This window comes from Acipenser ruthenus, chromosome 4 (genome assembly GCF_902713425.1).
Source record: "Acipenser ruthenus chromosome 4, fAciRut3.2 maternal haplotype, whole genome shotgun sequence".
Classification (NCBI taxonomy): Eukaryota; Metazoa; Chordata; class Actinopteri; order Acipenseriformes; family Acipenseridae; genus Acipenser; species Acipenser ruthenus.
Window position 1 is genome coordinate 25,935,818 of NC_081192.1, and position 17,970 is coordinate 25,953,787.

Here is a 17,970-nt window from a genome sequence, read left to right on the forward strand (position 1 = left end):
TGTTATATATATATATATATATATATATATATATATATATATATATATATATATATATATATATATATATAAAGACCTGATGCATTTTTTATGGGGTTACATTGCAAAACAACTTAAGGCTAGTTTTCTTTTCCTGCTGTGTCTTTTGCTTAGTGCCAATAGTTATTCAAGTACAGATTTGTTAAAATCTGAACAAAGCAGCGATCTTCAACGTCTTCAAACACAGACAGCCCATTGCAGTGCTGTGCTGGAGTGCTCTTCATTTATGTGGTGTTTTTGTGGGGAAAGAAGAGCTGCTTTACCCTTTCTAAGCCCCAATCCCATGCATTACAATCAGGAAATTCCACCCAATTAAGTTGCACTCTCAGTATCCTGAGATGCAATTACGGGTATTTCATTCTGCAGACATTTGAGCCAGCAATCAATTCAGTTTCCCTCTTAAACCTTTAAAGGACTTGATAAGCATTTCGTTTTTAAAAGAAGATTACAATCTTTCAGTGATTAGACAACTCATAAAAAATGAAGATTCAACCCCAACACCTGTCTAAAAATAATAATAATAATAATAAAACTTTGATTGGGTTTGGTGGTTCCATTTGGATGCGTTTAGGATTGAAAACCTGCAGCCCATCAAGACTAACCCCAATATATATATATATATATATATATATATATATATATATATATATATATATATATATATATATATATATATATATGCTTCCAGTGACATGTACATGTAATTAATGTAGGAATGGTTGTGAGCTGCAGGAATATGCAACAAGTATGTACTGTAGCCATGTTAACTTTCCTCATTCGTAACTGTGTTACTTGTGTAGTTTTTGGATCCACATACAGTAGTGTAATCTGATTCATGCAATCAGTGTAAAGAGTGAATGAATAAAGTTGTCCAGGGATGCAGTACAGCATATGGACATGGTTTCAATAGGTCATGGCTGGCTGGCTTCCAATACTATATTATCCAGCAAACTCTCGATACATCACAAAATACTACACTGACAAAGACAATCCGTCTTTCTCTGTCCAAAAATGTGTTCTCTCAAATGTGAAACAATGACCGGTCCCCCATTTTTATTAGTTTGTCAATATACACAATGTTCAGCCAAGAGCAAGACACTATTTATCTTGACATCAGCTCCATCATACATGTATTACGTATGAACAATTATACAAAATACAAAAAAAAGCAAATCATTCACGTTGGGCGTTGGGTGGGGAGGCCTAATATCATGGGGCCCCTGTATATTGTTGTTTATTACACAATACAACAGTTTCACTGTTTGTCATTCATCGCTAAATTACCGGTAAGTTTAATTCTGAGTTTCTTTAAAATATCTACCATCCAAAAACCACAAATATAATTCTAGTTAATCACATATACATTTTCCTCTCACCTGATCACTGGTGTAAACAGGCTATGAAGCCGGCAGAACAGCCTGACGCCCTGGGGGAATTGGAAAAAAATGGAATGAGAGAGCACAACGTTATTATTTTAGTAGGTATAGACAAAGATTAAATAGGTCTAAGAACAAGAATGATTGTTTTAAGTCTTTATCAATAATGTACCCATATGGTAACAGCTCATTTGTTGTTATTCTATGGTCTTAGCCAATGCTTAGAAGGTTTAATCTTTTCATAGGCAGAAAACACTACAAGTAGATGGTTTGGTTACCTTGGAGATGACATCCTGCATGTCACTTCTCGGATGGTACGTCCCGTCATCATATCGGAATCTGTACAACACTGGTTCAGATTTAAACTGGTGCTTATCTGTAACTGAATTAAGTGTCCAGACTTAAATTCACACACAGTAATACAATTAAAATTAAAATAAAAACAATAGAAAATAATCATCATTTTCTATATGACCAAGGTAACAGAACTTTTGGCTAAACCATTTTTTTTTTTTTTTTATTCAGAGCAAAGAGACACTTTTTTTTTTTTTTTGAGGAGTTACTGACCTTCGTGTTCCTTTCACTTATAATTCCCGATCAAAGAGTCATCATAACCTTTTATAGATTCCTTTCATTGAATAACCCTAGAAGAACAACACTGCCCCTGGATACATCGTTTACTTCAAGAATAATTTCTACATCCCTTGCTCTGTTCGGTTATACTGAACAGTATACGTGCTGACCTTATTTGAGTCATTATTTCTCCACTGAAGGGCATATTGGCAGGTTAATACAGCAGGTGAGCTCTTACTGTATGATTGTTTTTTTCTGAATGGCCTTTTCCCCACAAGAAAGCACTGCTGTGGAGGTAACTCGGTGACCATGGAGATCCAGCAACAACCAGACTATTTGAATGATTTGAGGATGAAGGTCACATTAGACAACCCATAAATATGTTTGTTGAAGAACTCAAAAGAGATGCCTAACATGTTTTTCTGCTTTATTTCTTTAAAAATGCCATGCATTCTGTTAAACCAACTATATTTCTACATAACTTTTAACTTTGTAAGCAGGTTCGTTGAAAGCTTTAGGTATACTAACACTTGCCATAACCCTTGAACAAGTACATTTATCAAGAATATGTTTCAATTCAGCTGAAGCTAGAATTAATTGTGTAACTCAGCATTAATCCAGCTTCTTTCCAGCATACAGCAAAAAAACTATTTATTAATCAATCATGTCTAATGAATCATATGGCAGCAGTTATATGAAAGAAAAAAAAACCTCAGGATTTTAATGACATTTATTGATGTTGATCACTCAGACAGTTATAATTAATTGTATGGAAAAAGGGAAGCAGCTTTGTCAGGATATGGCGTTCATGTCCATAGAAATACAAATCAGTGAAAACAGTGTGGCAAGCAAGAATGTACTCCCCAGAGCACAAACATGGTGTCTTCCTTTCTGCCTTAAAAGGAAAATGGTTAGATAACTACTTAATACAGTATGTTTAAAACATGCAAGAAGCGTCCATTCCTTTATTTTTAGTTTTATGGAAAAATTTACCAAAACTACAGTACCTAACGCTTTAGCTTTAGGTCAACACAGGAAATTATAAGTTTATTCAATTAATAGGGCACATGTTTATTTAGATTCCATAAATGATGTGTTATTAACTCTTTGAGCTAATATATATATATATATATATATAAATATAAAAATTTCTGCTTCAGCTAAAACGTTAATTGGAATGATCCCTTGGTCATAACAAATTCAGTAATGGTTTTAGTGAATGCAGGTCTCTTCCTCAGTGCAACCCTTCATTGCCTCCTTTACATTGGCCACTGTTCCTACTCACCATGGTGGATGATGCCATTTTCTAGCAGAGCCTGCCCAAGATGAACCCCTTCTTCTGGGTTGTCAACCTCTCCTATCTCCATCAGCCACGACACAAACTCACTAGTAGAATGCAAGCAACAATAAAGGGGTTGTGTTTAATTTACTGGAGGATGTTCTTTAGGAAAAGACTGTTTCATCATTAACAATAACAACAATAATAAAATGCATACCCCCATACCACAGCCACTGGAACAATTAAAGAACCATGATCCACTTTGTCAGAGTTAAATACATTTGCTGACTACTGATATAATAACACTCAATCGTAATTACGGAATGCCTGCACTATAAAAAAAATAAGTTGCATATGAAGTGTACTATTCTGTAAGTATTAGAACTGGTTCTTAAATTAATTGTAGCTAACAAAATAATTCCATAAATCTTAGCCATTTTGTAACTCCCATTAGCTACATATGCCTCCAGTGCAGGTTTAAAAGAAACACATCTTACAGCACACATGTATTTTAATTTGAAAACATGATAGCTGGTACTACTTTAGGTTAAAGGAAACTCTCAGTTTATATGGCTTTTACTTGGGTTATCTGTTTGCACTTGCTTGTACTTCCTGGGTCATTTCACCTCAACAGTGTCTTCTGGGTCAAAGCTGTCAGTCAATAGGGGAAGCAGCGGACTGGTTATTGACAGAAAAGAAGCCAGTGAGGGGGTGCAGAAAATGTCACTCTACAGGTGAAGTGACTTAGGAAGTACAAGTTTTCTTTAACCTACTGTAGTGTTGTACCAGATATCATGTTTGAAATTAAACTGTACATGCTTGCTATAACATGTGTTTCTTTTAAAACTGTACATTTGAGACCTATATAGTTAATAGGTGTGCATGGCAGACATTTTATGGAACTATTAAGTTAGCTTCGATTACTTTTAGTAAAATACATTCTACAGGTATCTTACAAGTGATAATTAACACACAACCAATATATTACACAACGCTTTATTATAGATTTGCTTGTCTGAAACTGCTGTCAAGTGGTTTTCATGCTTTTATTGAGAAACGCGTGATGGGGAAAGACAGACAGGACAAGAGATGCATTGGCTGTGTAAGATTCCTGAACTCAAAGGGGCCTTGGGAATAGTTTGTCTATGTTATACAGCAACCCAGAAAGATCAGAATTACCACAAACCATGGAATTAAGAATCAATTGTTGAAGCTAGGAAAAGGCTGAATAAAGAAGCGCAGTCGGACACGGAAAGCACATGAAAACAGCTTAAGAAAAATAACATAAATGACATGCGAACCACATTAACTATTTTTTTTTGCTTTTTTTTTCTTTGTTTACAGAATTCAGCGCTACTTGTGAATTAGAAGTAAATCAATTTGCAACTTTATTTTCTCTAAAAATAAACAACCAGAATTAGATTTTTTCCAATAGTTTTCCTTTGTTCTGTTATTAAAGCTTGGTAAACTTTTCCAATATATATATATTTTGTGATCTTAATATTATGTAACCCAATAGCTAAACACGCTAGTTATTTTTGTCATTATACATCAAACCTTTTCAGGTTTACACTTCTGACACACTTATCTTCACAGTCAAACATACACCAGAGGGATGTTTGCTTAAAACTAATGCCCTTTAACACATTTTTCTTCATAATGATTAGTTCTTGTGATCAAGACTTTAATAAACATATTATTGGTCATACTAATGGCATACAAATATGCATTGTAATTGAAAGTTGAAGACATCCAGCCTGAAACTCAACAATTTAGAATCAGTAAGCCATTCAACACATACAATTGTATCAGATTTGTCTTTTTTTCTTTCTTTAAAAGCGGTAGGACATGAACAAGAGCCTGCAGTGTCATCTTCTATAAAAGTCTCAGGGTTGTCATGAAAACAAGTTAGTTGTTGCTATGCAAATGCTATAGAATTTGGGGAGCACAGTCCCCCAGCAATATGAGCGATTGTAGTGAAAACACAATGACTGCTCCATTACATTATATTAGGGTTTTTAAGCTATGAAAGACATTCCTTTAATAGCATACAATTGGTACAGTATGTGTATTACCATCACTTTATAGGCCCTTTAAGTACTAACTAGGAGCAGTACACTCTGTGCAGATAAATGATTGATCAACAATCTCAAAACTAAGAGTGTCAATCCTTGAGGAGGTCCAAAAGCATTTAAACTAGAAAGGAAGGGGGGAGAAACCAAAAAAACAGAAGGGAGACCACATCAAAACAAAGGCAACAACTCAGGTAAGACAGCTATTAAATGTATTTATCTTAACGCTAGAAGTCTCAGAAACAAAATGTTAGAACTTGAAGCTACTGCACTAACAAGTAACTACGATGTGATAGGTGTTACAGAAACTTAGTTTTCTGAGTGTGATGGAGACGAATATAATATTAGTGGGTACACACTGCATAGGAAAGACATGCAGGACAGAAGAGGCGGAGGGGTAGCGCTATACATAAGAAATAGTCTTTCAGCCCAGGTGTTTAATCTGGACAAAGAAAACAACGCTGAATCAATATGGGTCAGAATAATGGACAAAATTTCAAAGGGCATAATAACAGAAGCATGCTATAGACTGCCAAATTCAGACGCCAAGCAAAATAATCTGTTATACAATGACATTAGAAATGCATGTAGAAAAGGAGAAGCCATACTAATGGGGGATTTCAACTTCCCCCGTATAAAATGGGAGAACCCGGTGGGGAGCACGACGGATGAAATTGAAATGGTGGAAATGACAAATGACTGCTTCTTAACACAATTTGTCAAGGCACCAACTAGAGGGGAGGCATGCCTTGATTTAGTCTTTTCAAATAATGAAGACAGAATAACTAAAACAGAGGTCAGAGAGCCATTGGCAAACTCAGACCACAACATTATTATTATTTATTTATTTATTAGCAGACGCCTTTCTCCAGGGCGACTTACAATTGTTACAAGATATCACAATATTTTTACATACAATTACATTTTTTTCCATTATTTTTACATACAATTACCCATTTATACAGTTGATTTTTTACTGGAGCAGCAGTGTCCCCCACCTGGAATTGAACCCACGACCCTCCGGTCAGGAGTCCAGAGCCCTAACCACTACTCCACACTGCTGCCCTCATGCTTTCAAAGATACAGTGTAACACAGCCATGTTCAACTGGCTGTTTCCTGGGTGTCTAACTATAGCCTTCCAGTTTTAACTTTGCTGCAAAGGTCATTCAAAATTATCTAGACAGCATTCAGAACTGGGCAGACACATGGCAAATGACATTTAATAGAGAAAAGTGTAAAGTATTGCATGCAGGCAATACAAATGTGCATTATAAATATCATATGGGAGATACTGAAATTGAAGAAGGAATCTATGAAAAAAACCTAGGAGTTTATGTTGACTCAGAAATGTATTCATCTAGACAATGTGGGGAAGCTTTAAAAAAGGCCAACAAGATGCTTAGATATACTGTGAGAAGTGTTGAATTTAAATTAAGGGAAGTAATGTTAAAACTTTACAATGCATTAGTAAGACCTCACCTAGAATATTGTGTTCAGTTCTGGTCACCTTGTTACAAAAAGGATATTGCTGCTCTAGAAAGAGTGCAAAGAAGAGCAACCAGAATTATCCCGGGTTTAAAAGGCATGTCGTATGCAGACAGGCTAAAAGAATTGAATCTATTCAGTCTTGAACAAAGAAGACTACACGATAATTTGATTCAAACATTCAAAATCCTAAAAGGTATAGACAATGTCAACCCACGGGGACCTGGGTTGACATTGGGGACCTGAAAAAAGAAACAAGGACCAGGGGTCACAAATGGAGAGTAGATAAAGGGGCATTCAGAACAGAAAATATGAGGCACTGTTTTACACAGAGAATTGTGAGGGTCTGGAACCAACTCCCCAGTAATGTTGTTGAAGCCGACACCCTGGGATCCTTCAAGAAGCTGCTTGATGAGATTCTGGGATCAATAAGCTACTAACAACCAAACGAGCAAGATGGGCTGAATGGCCTCCTCTCGTTTGTAAACTTTCTTATGTTCTTATGTTCATAAGACCGTTGTTGATAATGAGTTCTAGTGGAAGAATTTACTGGTTTCTTTTAGTATTGTTTTATGGTCACCAGTGAACTGTATCTGTTGGATAAGATGTGTGATATAAGGTACCAGTATGACAATAAGCTCTCTTACACAAGTATTTAAAGTTCTATGGATTTTCTTGTTGTTACTGCATCTTGTAAAGCGCTTTATGATGGTGGTCCACTATGAAAGGCGTCATATAAAATAAAGATTGATTGATTGATTGACAAGTCATGAAAGACAGCAATAGCACTTAACATTCCTGTTAAAAAAGTAAAGTAGTTTACAAATTCTGATTCAACATTTTTAATGTTGATTTTGTCATAGTCACTACCTTGTTTTGAAAAGTCTTATAATAAAGACATTTATATTTAATGCAAGTATGTTAACAAATTCCAAGCTCAAACTAGGACAGTGCTAAAGGTTTGATGTCAGTTTTGAGAACCACATGGTAAACAGACATAGCCTCACACATACACACCAGATGACTAACTGCAGGCTTCTTTAAGGATAGTTTAACTAATAAAAAGGTAAAAATAGCACTTTAAAGCATTTGACTTGGAAAATACAGCACAGTGAGTCTTTGCACAGCCAGGGGGCTCAGGGATATGGAAACTAAATACAGCCTACTCAAAACCCAGAGGATGCCATTGCACAACATACTCCAAGAATATTCTGTGAACTCTTACGATTCCATGGTAATGGAGATACTTCCTGCTGAAATTAGCCATCTGCAGTAGAGTCTTTCATTTTGTGACTGTATAAAAACGTAGAACATTTTCCCAGAAGTGTTCTCACAACTAACAGCTGCATTTCTGCAGGAAGAGATAAGCACTTGACACCTATTTCAACAGAAATCCTTGATCCCAAGTCCAGATCCCAAAAGCCCCATGTACAGTAGGAGGGGTTTGCAACTGTGAAGAACATGAAATGCAACAGCCAAAAAGGATGTATAATGAACAGAAAATAAAATGTCATGATATTCATCTAATTATCAGAACAATCCCCAGTGGGCAACTCAACAACATATGGAGTAAACAAACATATGGCAGTGTATAAAAGTATCTAAAAGCACGATAAAGCGAAGTGATAAATAGGGAAGCATTATTAGCAATATCAAGTGGAACAGTAGTCTAAAGAAAACATTAGTAAGGAACTGATCTCTCCCCTTTTAAAGGATAGTATAATGCTTAAAAAATCTTGTTGGCAAACCAAACATCACACAGACTGGTGTGCTTCTGGAACAGGCCCTTATGATGCGCTCATATAACAACAACGTGGCAGCATTGTAAAATCAAACGTTTAGGGAAATAGGAGACACACATTGGGAAATCATTATGCACTCACAAATACAGTCAAACTCCTTTTAATGCATTTACCTAAAGGAGTTTAACATCACCAGACTTGTAACGGGTGGAAAACGTGTGTTGATAAAACTGGAAGTTATGAATAGTTACATGTGTAACCCTACTAAACTGGTTTATTATTATTTATTCTTTCAGAAATTAAAAGTGAGTGAATCACTATTGTAAAGGGAGCATATATTAGCTTACATTGAAAACAGGGTGTAAGGGTGGGGGCAAAATGGTCTAATGGTTGTAAATGTGAAGATACACACACATATAGTGTGGCAGCACAGGGTGGCAGGGAAATTGTTATTTTTAAAACAGATAAACCCATTATAGAATGACAGAGAATTAAAGAATACAGCTGTGTACCAAATATTATATGCTGTATCTATCATGTACAGTATTATAGAAACCAAAATAAGTCGCATACCTCAATATAGCAGCCATATTGGGTCAGGTCAAGGTCACAGACACATTAAGCATATTGTACAGTGTTTATATAACCCTGCAAATTTAAAGTCAGTACCTCAAAGCATTATCTCTGTATCATCTATACTCTTACTCTTTACTGTTACAGGTATCCATATTGACGTTTTCTGTAATTAGTTGAAATCGTTCTCATCCATTTATTGTACTTAGTAGGTGCTCTTAATGGACTTTATGCTCTTTGTCGAACTCGCTCTTAAAAGTAATTACTGTATTTTTTATTTTGTTCTTATTTGAATTTGATCTTATTTTCTACTGATTTTACTGTACTTTATAACTGCTCTTATCTGTAATTTGATATTCTGTAATGTGATATTTTGTAATGTGATACTTTGTAACAATTTTAAGTCACCCTGGATAAGGGTGTCTGCTATGAAATAAATAATAATAATCTAGAAACCAAAAAGTCACATGCCCAAAATATAGGGGCCATTATGCCAGAGGTCAAAGTGATAGGCCCTGTAATATTTTGCCCGAGGGGTTTCCATAACCCTGAACCACCTCAAGTCACCGAGAGAAGGGCAGTTGGGAGATAAACACACTACTGTATACAGGGCTTCTTGGGTTTTCTGGTTCTCTTATCAAAAAGATGCTGTAGCACAGCCTAGCGAGGATGAACAGAAGGATATAAAGCCCAAGTGTACCTCCTTTGTATCAACTGTTCAAAAGCTGTTTGGAATTCTCTGTGGACTAGAACAGCAAGATATTCGAACAATTAATCCACTGTAAATTATTTCATTTCTTTATGCAGCCACAGAGAACATGTAAATTAATTACCAGCATAATTGAGATACAACGTCTCACTATGATTGCATCACAGCAATGATACAGCAAGTACGCAGCAACACAACCAAACACCGTGTTTATTTTTTCGTTAACAGGTAAAAAAAACTAAAAACTGCCAGACAAGCAAATCTCTGTTGAAATGATTATAAAAGTTTCAAGTAATTTGGGGCAGTGTTTTGGGACAGTTGGCACCTTTTTCTCTTAGTACACATATTAGCCAAATACATAATAATCTCATTAAAAAAAAAAAAAAATGCAAGGGTCTTCAATTTTCTTGATAATGCTGCAGAATGGGAGACTTCCACTGTTTTGTGGGATTCAGAAGTATCTTTTTAGAATATCTTCATGATTTATTGAGGTTTTGAGATTCAGCCAATAATACTTTAAGCAGGAAACATATATGCATGGACTTATTTTAGCAGTACTGCAATAGTTTCAAGCCAATAAACTTCAACCTTTCACCCAAGGAAGTAGATGGAAGACTAGCACCAGCCAACAATGTTATAACAAATCCTTTGAAATAATAGTGTTAGCAGAAATATTACTGCCTTCATCCATCCCCTCTTCTGTTGTGCTAAAGATCTTTTTTGCATGCTTTTTCAGGACATATTTTTCAAATACAGCATAAAAGATTTCTGGTACCCAATTACTTGTTCGTCACATGTTGGGATTGCAGTTAGACCCTTGTCCTATAACACGGGTTATCTTCAGTACAAGAAAACAGTTCCCAGTGAACATATGGTAGAGAGGGCAAGACAAAAGTAATAAAGCTTGACGCATATAGCATTTCTGAAGGATTCAATTTCCTGCATAGTGCTGCATGATTCTTTCCAAATGTTTTTGGAAACCTACCTTCCAAGGAAGCACTTTGGGAAAGTGGTGAGTTTCCGTTTCCTGTCTTTGATGAGGTGTCCTTGCTTGCACATCAAGTTGTAGAGCTTTTCTCCCTTCTCTGAAACCATCACCCAAGTATCCTGCTCCATACCCAGTCTGAGGCCTGTCGAACAACAAAAGTTTAAAAGAAAAATAAAAAACAAATCTAAATATCAATAACTAAAACACATTTTAACCCCTTGTATATAGACAATAGTTTTTCACCCCACTACAAAAAAAAAATCCCCATATACTGAAAGAGGTAAGAAAGCAATAACACACACCAGCCTGTTGAAAAGATGGTCTAATATCTACACGTCTAGGATGTTGTTTGGCATTGCAAGATGTACAGCCCAGCTGGATTTGATAACTTAAAGTCTCAGAAGAGTCTTTGCACTATTGACTGCCAGGAGAGGAGGGTACATACAGTCCATGCGGTGCCTGTACAAATGTACAATACCATACCAGATCCGGACAACAAACACTATCATCAATTGTAAGTCGCCCTGGATAAGGGCATCTGCTAAGAAATAAATAATAATAATAATAATAATAATAATAATAATAATAATAATAATAATAATCTCCAAACCCTCCAAACCTTAAACATACTTAACAGACTGGTCAAATTTTGAAAAATTATTTCCAACATACAGATTTGTAAACCATTAACTACCCACATTGTCTCTAAAGACTGCCTAGCCTTTTGGAATGGAAGCTTATTGTGTGGTCACTGAAAAAGGGTCAACCACCTGCAAGGTTCACAACCACGTCCACCTCAAAACATGAAGTTTGCCAGTGTTTTTCTTTTCTAAACGGTTAATCTGAAGTTGCCGACAGTCCTTATGAATTGTACTCATACCTTCTGTTTGTAAGATAGGGAAATGGTTTATTATTACCAGTGTTTTGTCGGATATCCTGCCAATACCTTCAAAACAAATATGCAGTGCTCATAATAGAAAATCCAGTGGAGAGGCCCAATAAAACTGGATGGAGAGAGATTCTTCTGCATCTCCTGTCCACTTGTTGTAACAATGTGGACTGAATACACTGTCTTGAGTTTACTATTATAATCCCAGATCTCAGGAAATTAAGAAATGAAGGGTAAGTTATTTTTCCCCCACAACAGCCTTTCTGTATTCCAGATGAAGATATGGATTCAATGGGATACAAGTAGGGCCGCAGAAAATTCACGATATCATGGAAATCATGTATTTGATTGCCTACCGCAAAAAATATGCATTTTATTTTCCTTACAGTATTTCACATTACTGTTCACCCCCCCCCCCCCCCCCCTGTTAATTTCATACATGTATCAAGTAGAAGCAGCGCTACAGTAGCTGTACACGGTCCTGCGTCAATGACGTGCATTGGGTTACTACGGCAACAGGGCCAAACAAATACCAGCTTCATGATTGGTGAATTCCTCATCCTCTACAATGACATTTCTACATACTATTGGACAAGGTAATCTGAATGGCAGTCTGTTCCAGGGTGTTAAAAGCATTTTTTATTTTCTATGCTAGATTAATAATTGTTATGTATTTATTTATTTTGGTATAAAGATATAGTTCATTCCACTTTGACTTTTATTGACATGACTGCATACTCACTTTTTCTCCTTTCTCGTTCTTTCAGAAAAGCCTCCAGCCACTCCTGCTTCTCCTCTGGGCTCTTTGCAATGCACACAAACCATTTGTTTTTAGCTGTATTGTGTATCTTCCAGCCATTGTACACGATGTTACCACTGCTGTGGAAGTCAGCTTAAAAAATAAACATTAAATAAATAATATATTTAAACACACACACACAAAAGTAAATGTGCACATCCCTGCAATTATTCTCTGTAATCAAATATGAATTAGAAAATGCCTTTAAAACACATATTGTACAATTGTTTTGTTTTGAAACTTTGTTGGATTATATTCATGTTTTAATCAGAATTTGAAAGTGAACAAAAAATCATTATTTTAAGATCTGACTTTTTAATGCAGCATCTTCATCAAGCTTCTGATTTTAAGTAATAATGTAAAATAATCATTTTGGTTTGCACACCAAATAGCTTAACAAAACAATGTGAAGAAACAACAGTACTAATATTAGCCATACGACAAAGCAAAGGCATTACCACAATAAACAGAAACTTCAGTAACATTTATAAAGAGGCCACATCAGACTAGAATCCTACAGTAAAACATAACAATTCCAACAATTACAAGACAATGATGCATCAATAATACAAGGGGCATACACCCATAGGAAGGACCAAAACAAAAGCTCCACTGGAAGAAGTTCCACATTACGCAACACATTAGGCTCACTGACTCCCAGTGAAACCAAACCCCTATTAATGTAAAGCATTTTGTGAGAAATCTCCCTAAACTGCTGTTTGAATTGGTAGATGTTTAGCGCCAGCAGTTGGGTCACATTTTTTAAATGATTGGCAGCCACATTAGATCAGAGGCCAATGTCTTGGACACCAACCCATTTATCATACAACCTTTATATAACACTGCAAATATGAAATCACCATCTCCTAGGCCTCAGAGATATGAGGCGCTTACACTGTGGCAGAGACAGCTCCGTAAAACTGACACGAAAGGGTTAATTTTTCTTGTAAGAAACTAGAGAAGCACAGAATACAGCTGTGTAACAAGTATAAAGCCAGTATCTCAAAGCATTTGGTCTTTTGTCATCTGGAAACCAAAACGTCACATGAATAAAACATAATCACTCTGCTAAAAACAGCAGTGTTCATATGTATGGGATTATGGTAGGAAGGTTTTGTGTACTTTTACACAATTCACAGGCAGTCTTTGTATTTTGATGTATCTAAGATACAGGGCATGCAGCACTACCATTGGAAAGACTGGTTTGTTTATTTTCTATAGAATAGAACACATTAATCTTAGAAAAAGTCAAATCCGGGGCCCACAAATTAGAAGCAAATTAAGGTTTCTACATATTTAACCAACCATCAAAGCATGTCTCCCATCCAAGATATACAAAACAGAAAGTTAGGAAAACAATGTTGTTTTCGTGCACATTCATTTTCTTAAAATATTACATACTGCAATTACACAATTTTGGAATTTGCAAAAATGTACTCCATCCTGCTAATAAACTGAGACGGGATGCTGTAAATTAAACGTATTTCTCTGCCAATGTTACTCTTGTAAAAGTACAAAGAAAGAGACACATTATTTGCATGTGTGTACAGAAACTCAATGTGTGTGTACATAAAGTCAAAACAGCGCCACATGTGCACCTCATACATGTGGCAAATGTTTTGGAACATGAAATACAGTATTTTTGCCCTTTGCCTCAGGATTAACTCTCCATAACAACTGGCATACTGTACAAATAAACTATTATTCCAGTTACTAATTAATACTAAATGAGTCATGATATGCTTTGATCTCTGAGTCAACTAGGGTACATTAATCTGAAAAAATAACTAAAAATGTATCATAAATTAACAATGTACTGTAGGTTAACTAATGTAAATGGATCAAAAATTTGAATAAAGTTAAAAAAAAGTCATTTCAAGATTTCTGAGTTATGGAACAGAACAGTACAGTACACCATTACTTTCATAAACATAAAATTATTATAAAATGTTAAAATGTGAAGCCTTTGTTCAGTAACTTTTATTGCTTATTATTGGTTATGAAAAAAACATGTACACACATATGGTACTCATGTTCTGAAGGGCTTCAGTGCATGTACTGTATTTAATTGATGAAAACCATACCAAGTTCTATAATAAACTGCACACCACGGGCCTGAAGTGCATAGGCGGTGTGTGAGTCTTTTGTTTGGGGAGGCTATTCCACACTTTTTCCCCTGCATTTATTGAACCCAACGATGTACAGTAAGATACATACACATTATATACTGTATAATTATATATATATATATATATATATATATATATATATATATATATATATATATATATATATATATATAATTAAGACTTGGATTTTGTTTTAATACTCTCTTACTACTGAGTCTGAATACTAGGTTTCATTCATTGTGTTGAGTTTGAAAAAACAGTCAGACTGACGGACACAAATAGAAGTTGAAAACTGGATTATTCTCCTGCGTCTTTTGGAGAACTTGTATAATAATTTATAGCACAAAACAGACCTCGAAACCACTCAGGGATGCTACATACTTGACTTGGGTCAAAATAAAACGAGATAAAATAAAACGTAAGTCAAACTGACGTAATCAGAAGTGCAAAAACAATACCATTCTCCTTGACTGCCTCAAAAAAAAAAAAATTGTTGAGATGCACTCATCTGCAATGAATCTTACAGTCAGGGCAATAACTCAACTATGTTATTGCTTAACAACCCATATAATTATTTGGAAACACTGGTGCATCATTCTGTAGACATTTGTGGGGAAAAAAAGCTGATCTTACCAAACCCACACATACATCTCATTTTTTTTGTATTATATTGATCAATACAAAAACATTTACCTGTCCCATCATCCATGTTCTCCACTTCCATAATTTCAGTATTGATTCGTCCACGGAACAGATAGCGGGGGCCATCTGTAGCAGCTTTGCTGTTCTTTAAACGTCTGCAATTTATAGGAATAAAGCACTTTACTCTCACGGTATCACATTGCATGTTTTACTTTGCACTTCTTAAGCTTCATGCAGTGGAAAACAAGCTCCATTGAAGGGTACAATACATATATCAACGTAAGGGGGAAGCGCTACACCAGCAAAGCCTTGCTCAAGCCAGTGATGGAAGGAAATCCATCCATTCTCCTGGGTGTGAAGAAGCAGTTCAGACTCCATCCCTTAGCAACCCTGAGCCTTGTGTGGTGGTTTTGTGATCTCCGTTCTAAATCACAAGCCAAGAAGATGTTCCCCCACAAATGAGTAATTTATATAATAAACATTAAATTCACCCATGTCCTAATCCTGAACCAATACCTTACCAAGGAAATGTCTCTTCTAAATAGTTCTAAAACTAGTATTTGAATTTGTTGATACCACAGTACATTGCTAACCATATCACTGAACAGCATTGACTGGGTATTTGATACAGATACTTAATCCCCAAAAAAGACGAAAAAAATGAAACCATCTACCTGTGTTTCTTTTTGCAATACACAAGCAGATTATCGAAAAGAAAGAACTTCCGCTCCTGGATGTTTCCTGCTGAAATTTTCATCAAGATCCCCTGCATCAGCATCTCAGTGCATGTATCAGTAATGTTAGAACCCTGAAAAACAACAAAAAACTAAAATCAGCGTTTCTTTTTTATTGTGTAAATGAAGAACAAGATAAAATTATAAAAAAAACAGATGCGTATCAGTAACACCACAAGCGAGTGTTTTAATCATAATGCCAAAGAAATGCCAGGCTCGTCTGCATTCGTGATTTTAGATCATGGCAATATCAAACAACACCACATACTGCAGCTGGTGAGGAAGATATGGCAGTCTATGCAGTTCCAAAAATAACAAACCATTCAAACTATTACAGATGGTCATCCCTGGTTTCCTCCCACATGACACACCTTTGTCATTCCTAACAATCCAATCGCTTGGCTTGGTGAGTAAAGATAATATAGGTGCCTAGGATGTTTCAACTGAACCCGACAGTAGTTTTTATTGACAGTATATAAGGCCATTATCAATGATTTACATTAACATTCAACAAAAATATATCAATGAAATTCTAGTTAAGAATATGTTGAACACACATTGTGGGTCCCAATCTAACAATAACAAACAATATGTACTTTTTTTTTAAACCTAGCCTATCGTTTCATTGTACTTTGATCCCCCTGTCAAATCTAAAAATAAACACTTTTCGCTTCCAGGGCCAACAAATGTGTTAAACATTTCCTTCTGGTAGGAAATCAGGAACTATTTCTCTCTCTCTCTCTTTCCCTTTACTTTAGAGATTATGCTGTCCAGATGAAAAACGGATTGATTTATTTTTGCAAATTAAATGGATATTAACATAAAAGTTTGTCCAGTCCCTTTTCACAACAAGGTACACTGTACATAATCTTCAAATATAAAATCTACCACAAAAAATACACTTCTGCAAATCAGTATTATTATTATTATTATTATTATTATTATTATTATTATTATTGTTAGGACCAGCTTTTATGTCTCCATCAGACACATCATACTGGTACATGCTCCTCCTGTTAAAGTCTTAAACCGCTCCTTTCCTGTTATCTTGTTTCCATCAACATCACAGTTTTACATTTAATTGATCAGGTGACCCAAGAATGTTGCATACAACACAACCATTTGTGCGAATGCTTGCATTTTTACGTGGCACGATGGCTCCTGTTACTTTCTTCAGAGTAGTAAGTGTAACTGACACGCGCTGTTGAAAGTGGAAACGGTCCAGAGATTTTCCTGGCAATCAATAAAAAGCAAAGGAGCTGTAAGTAAACGGGCCACAGCTCTTTCATGCAATACATTAATTAATTCCTGGCAAACACTAGGACCAGTATAAATGAAATAAGGAGAATAACTTATAGGGATAACTCAATTGCCATGTAGAGGCTGCTGTCTCTGTACTATGCATATTACATATGGCAATTCACCCTTTCCTTAACAAGGATTGAACATCGAAAGCCGTCCTCGTTCTGCAATGTACTGATCCCTCGGAGATCAAATGTAAAATGATGTAAATTTCTGACTATATATATATAAAAAAATTAATAATCAGTGAGGTCTCCACGCTTTCAAAAATATAGGAACTGATTGTGTTCTGCCAAAGCCACAGCCCTGGGTGCTCACAGGAATGACCATTGGCAGATACCAGGCTCGCAGCCATCTGCAGTTCCTCCCAGTAGGGGTCTTACTGCAGTTATACAAGCATCCCCAGCTGGGGACTGCAGGCCTGTAAGAAAAAGAAACACGCTGCACTAAATATTGGCACTAAGGACACAGGAATGTACTTTAAACCATGCTGGGAAGACTTTTTCACCAGTGTGGACACAAGCTTTCCTCTTAAAATCCAATTGCATATTTATAAAACAAGTGATACTACAGTTATAGGAATAGAATACTGTTTATGAAACATGTTGTTGAGTTGTCCCATATTAAATGCTCAGGGA

General features: G+C 35.8%; 1 protein-coding gene across 1 annotated transcript in view; it reads right to left on the reverse strand.

Annotated features, from left to right (window-relative positions):
- Positions 1 to 17,970, reverse strand: part of LOC117400446 (phosphatidylinositol 3,4,5-trisphosphate-dependent Rac exchanger 2 protein-like) — a 143,879-nt gene that overhangs the window by 84,394 nt on the left and 41,515 nt on the right. Inside the window, exons 8-14 of the mRNA XM_059022239.1 lie at positions 15,971 to 16,104; positions 15,348 to 15,451; positions 12,469 to 12,618; positions 10,835 to 10,979; positions 3,274 to 3,374; positions 1,694 to 1,797; positions 1,416 to 1,465 (exon numbers count right to left, since the gene is read on the reverse strand). Of these exons, the coding sequence (XP_058878222.1) occupies positions 1,416 to 1,465; positions 1,694 to 1,797; positions 3,274 to 3,374; positions 10,835 to 10,979; positions 12,469 to 12,618; positions 15,348 to 15,451; positions 15,971 to 16,104 (788 nt within the window). The remainder of the gene's footprint in view (positions 1 to 1,415; positions 1,466 to 1,693; positions 1,798 to 3,273; positions 3,375 to 10,834; positions 10,980 to 12,468; positions 12,619 to 15,347; positions 15,452 to 15,970; positions 16,105 to 17,970) is intronic.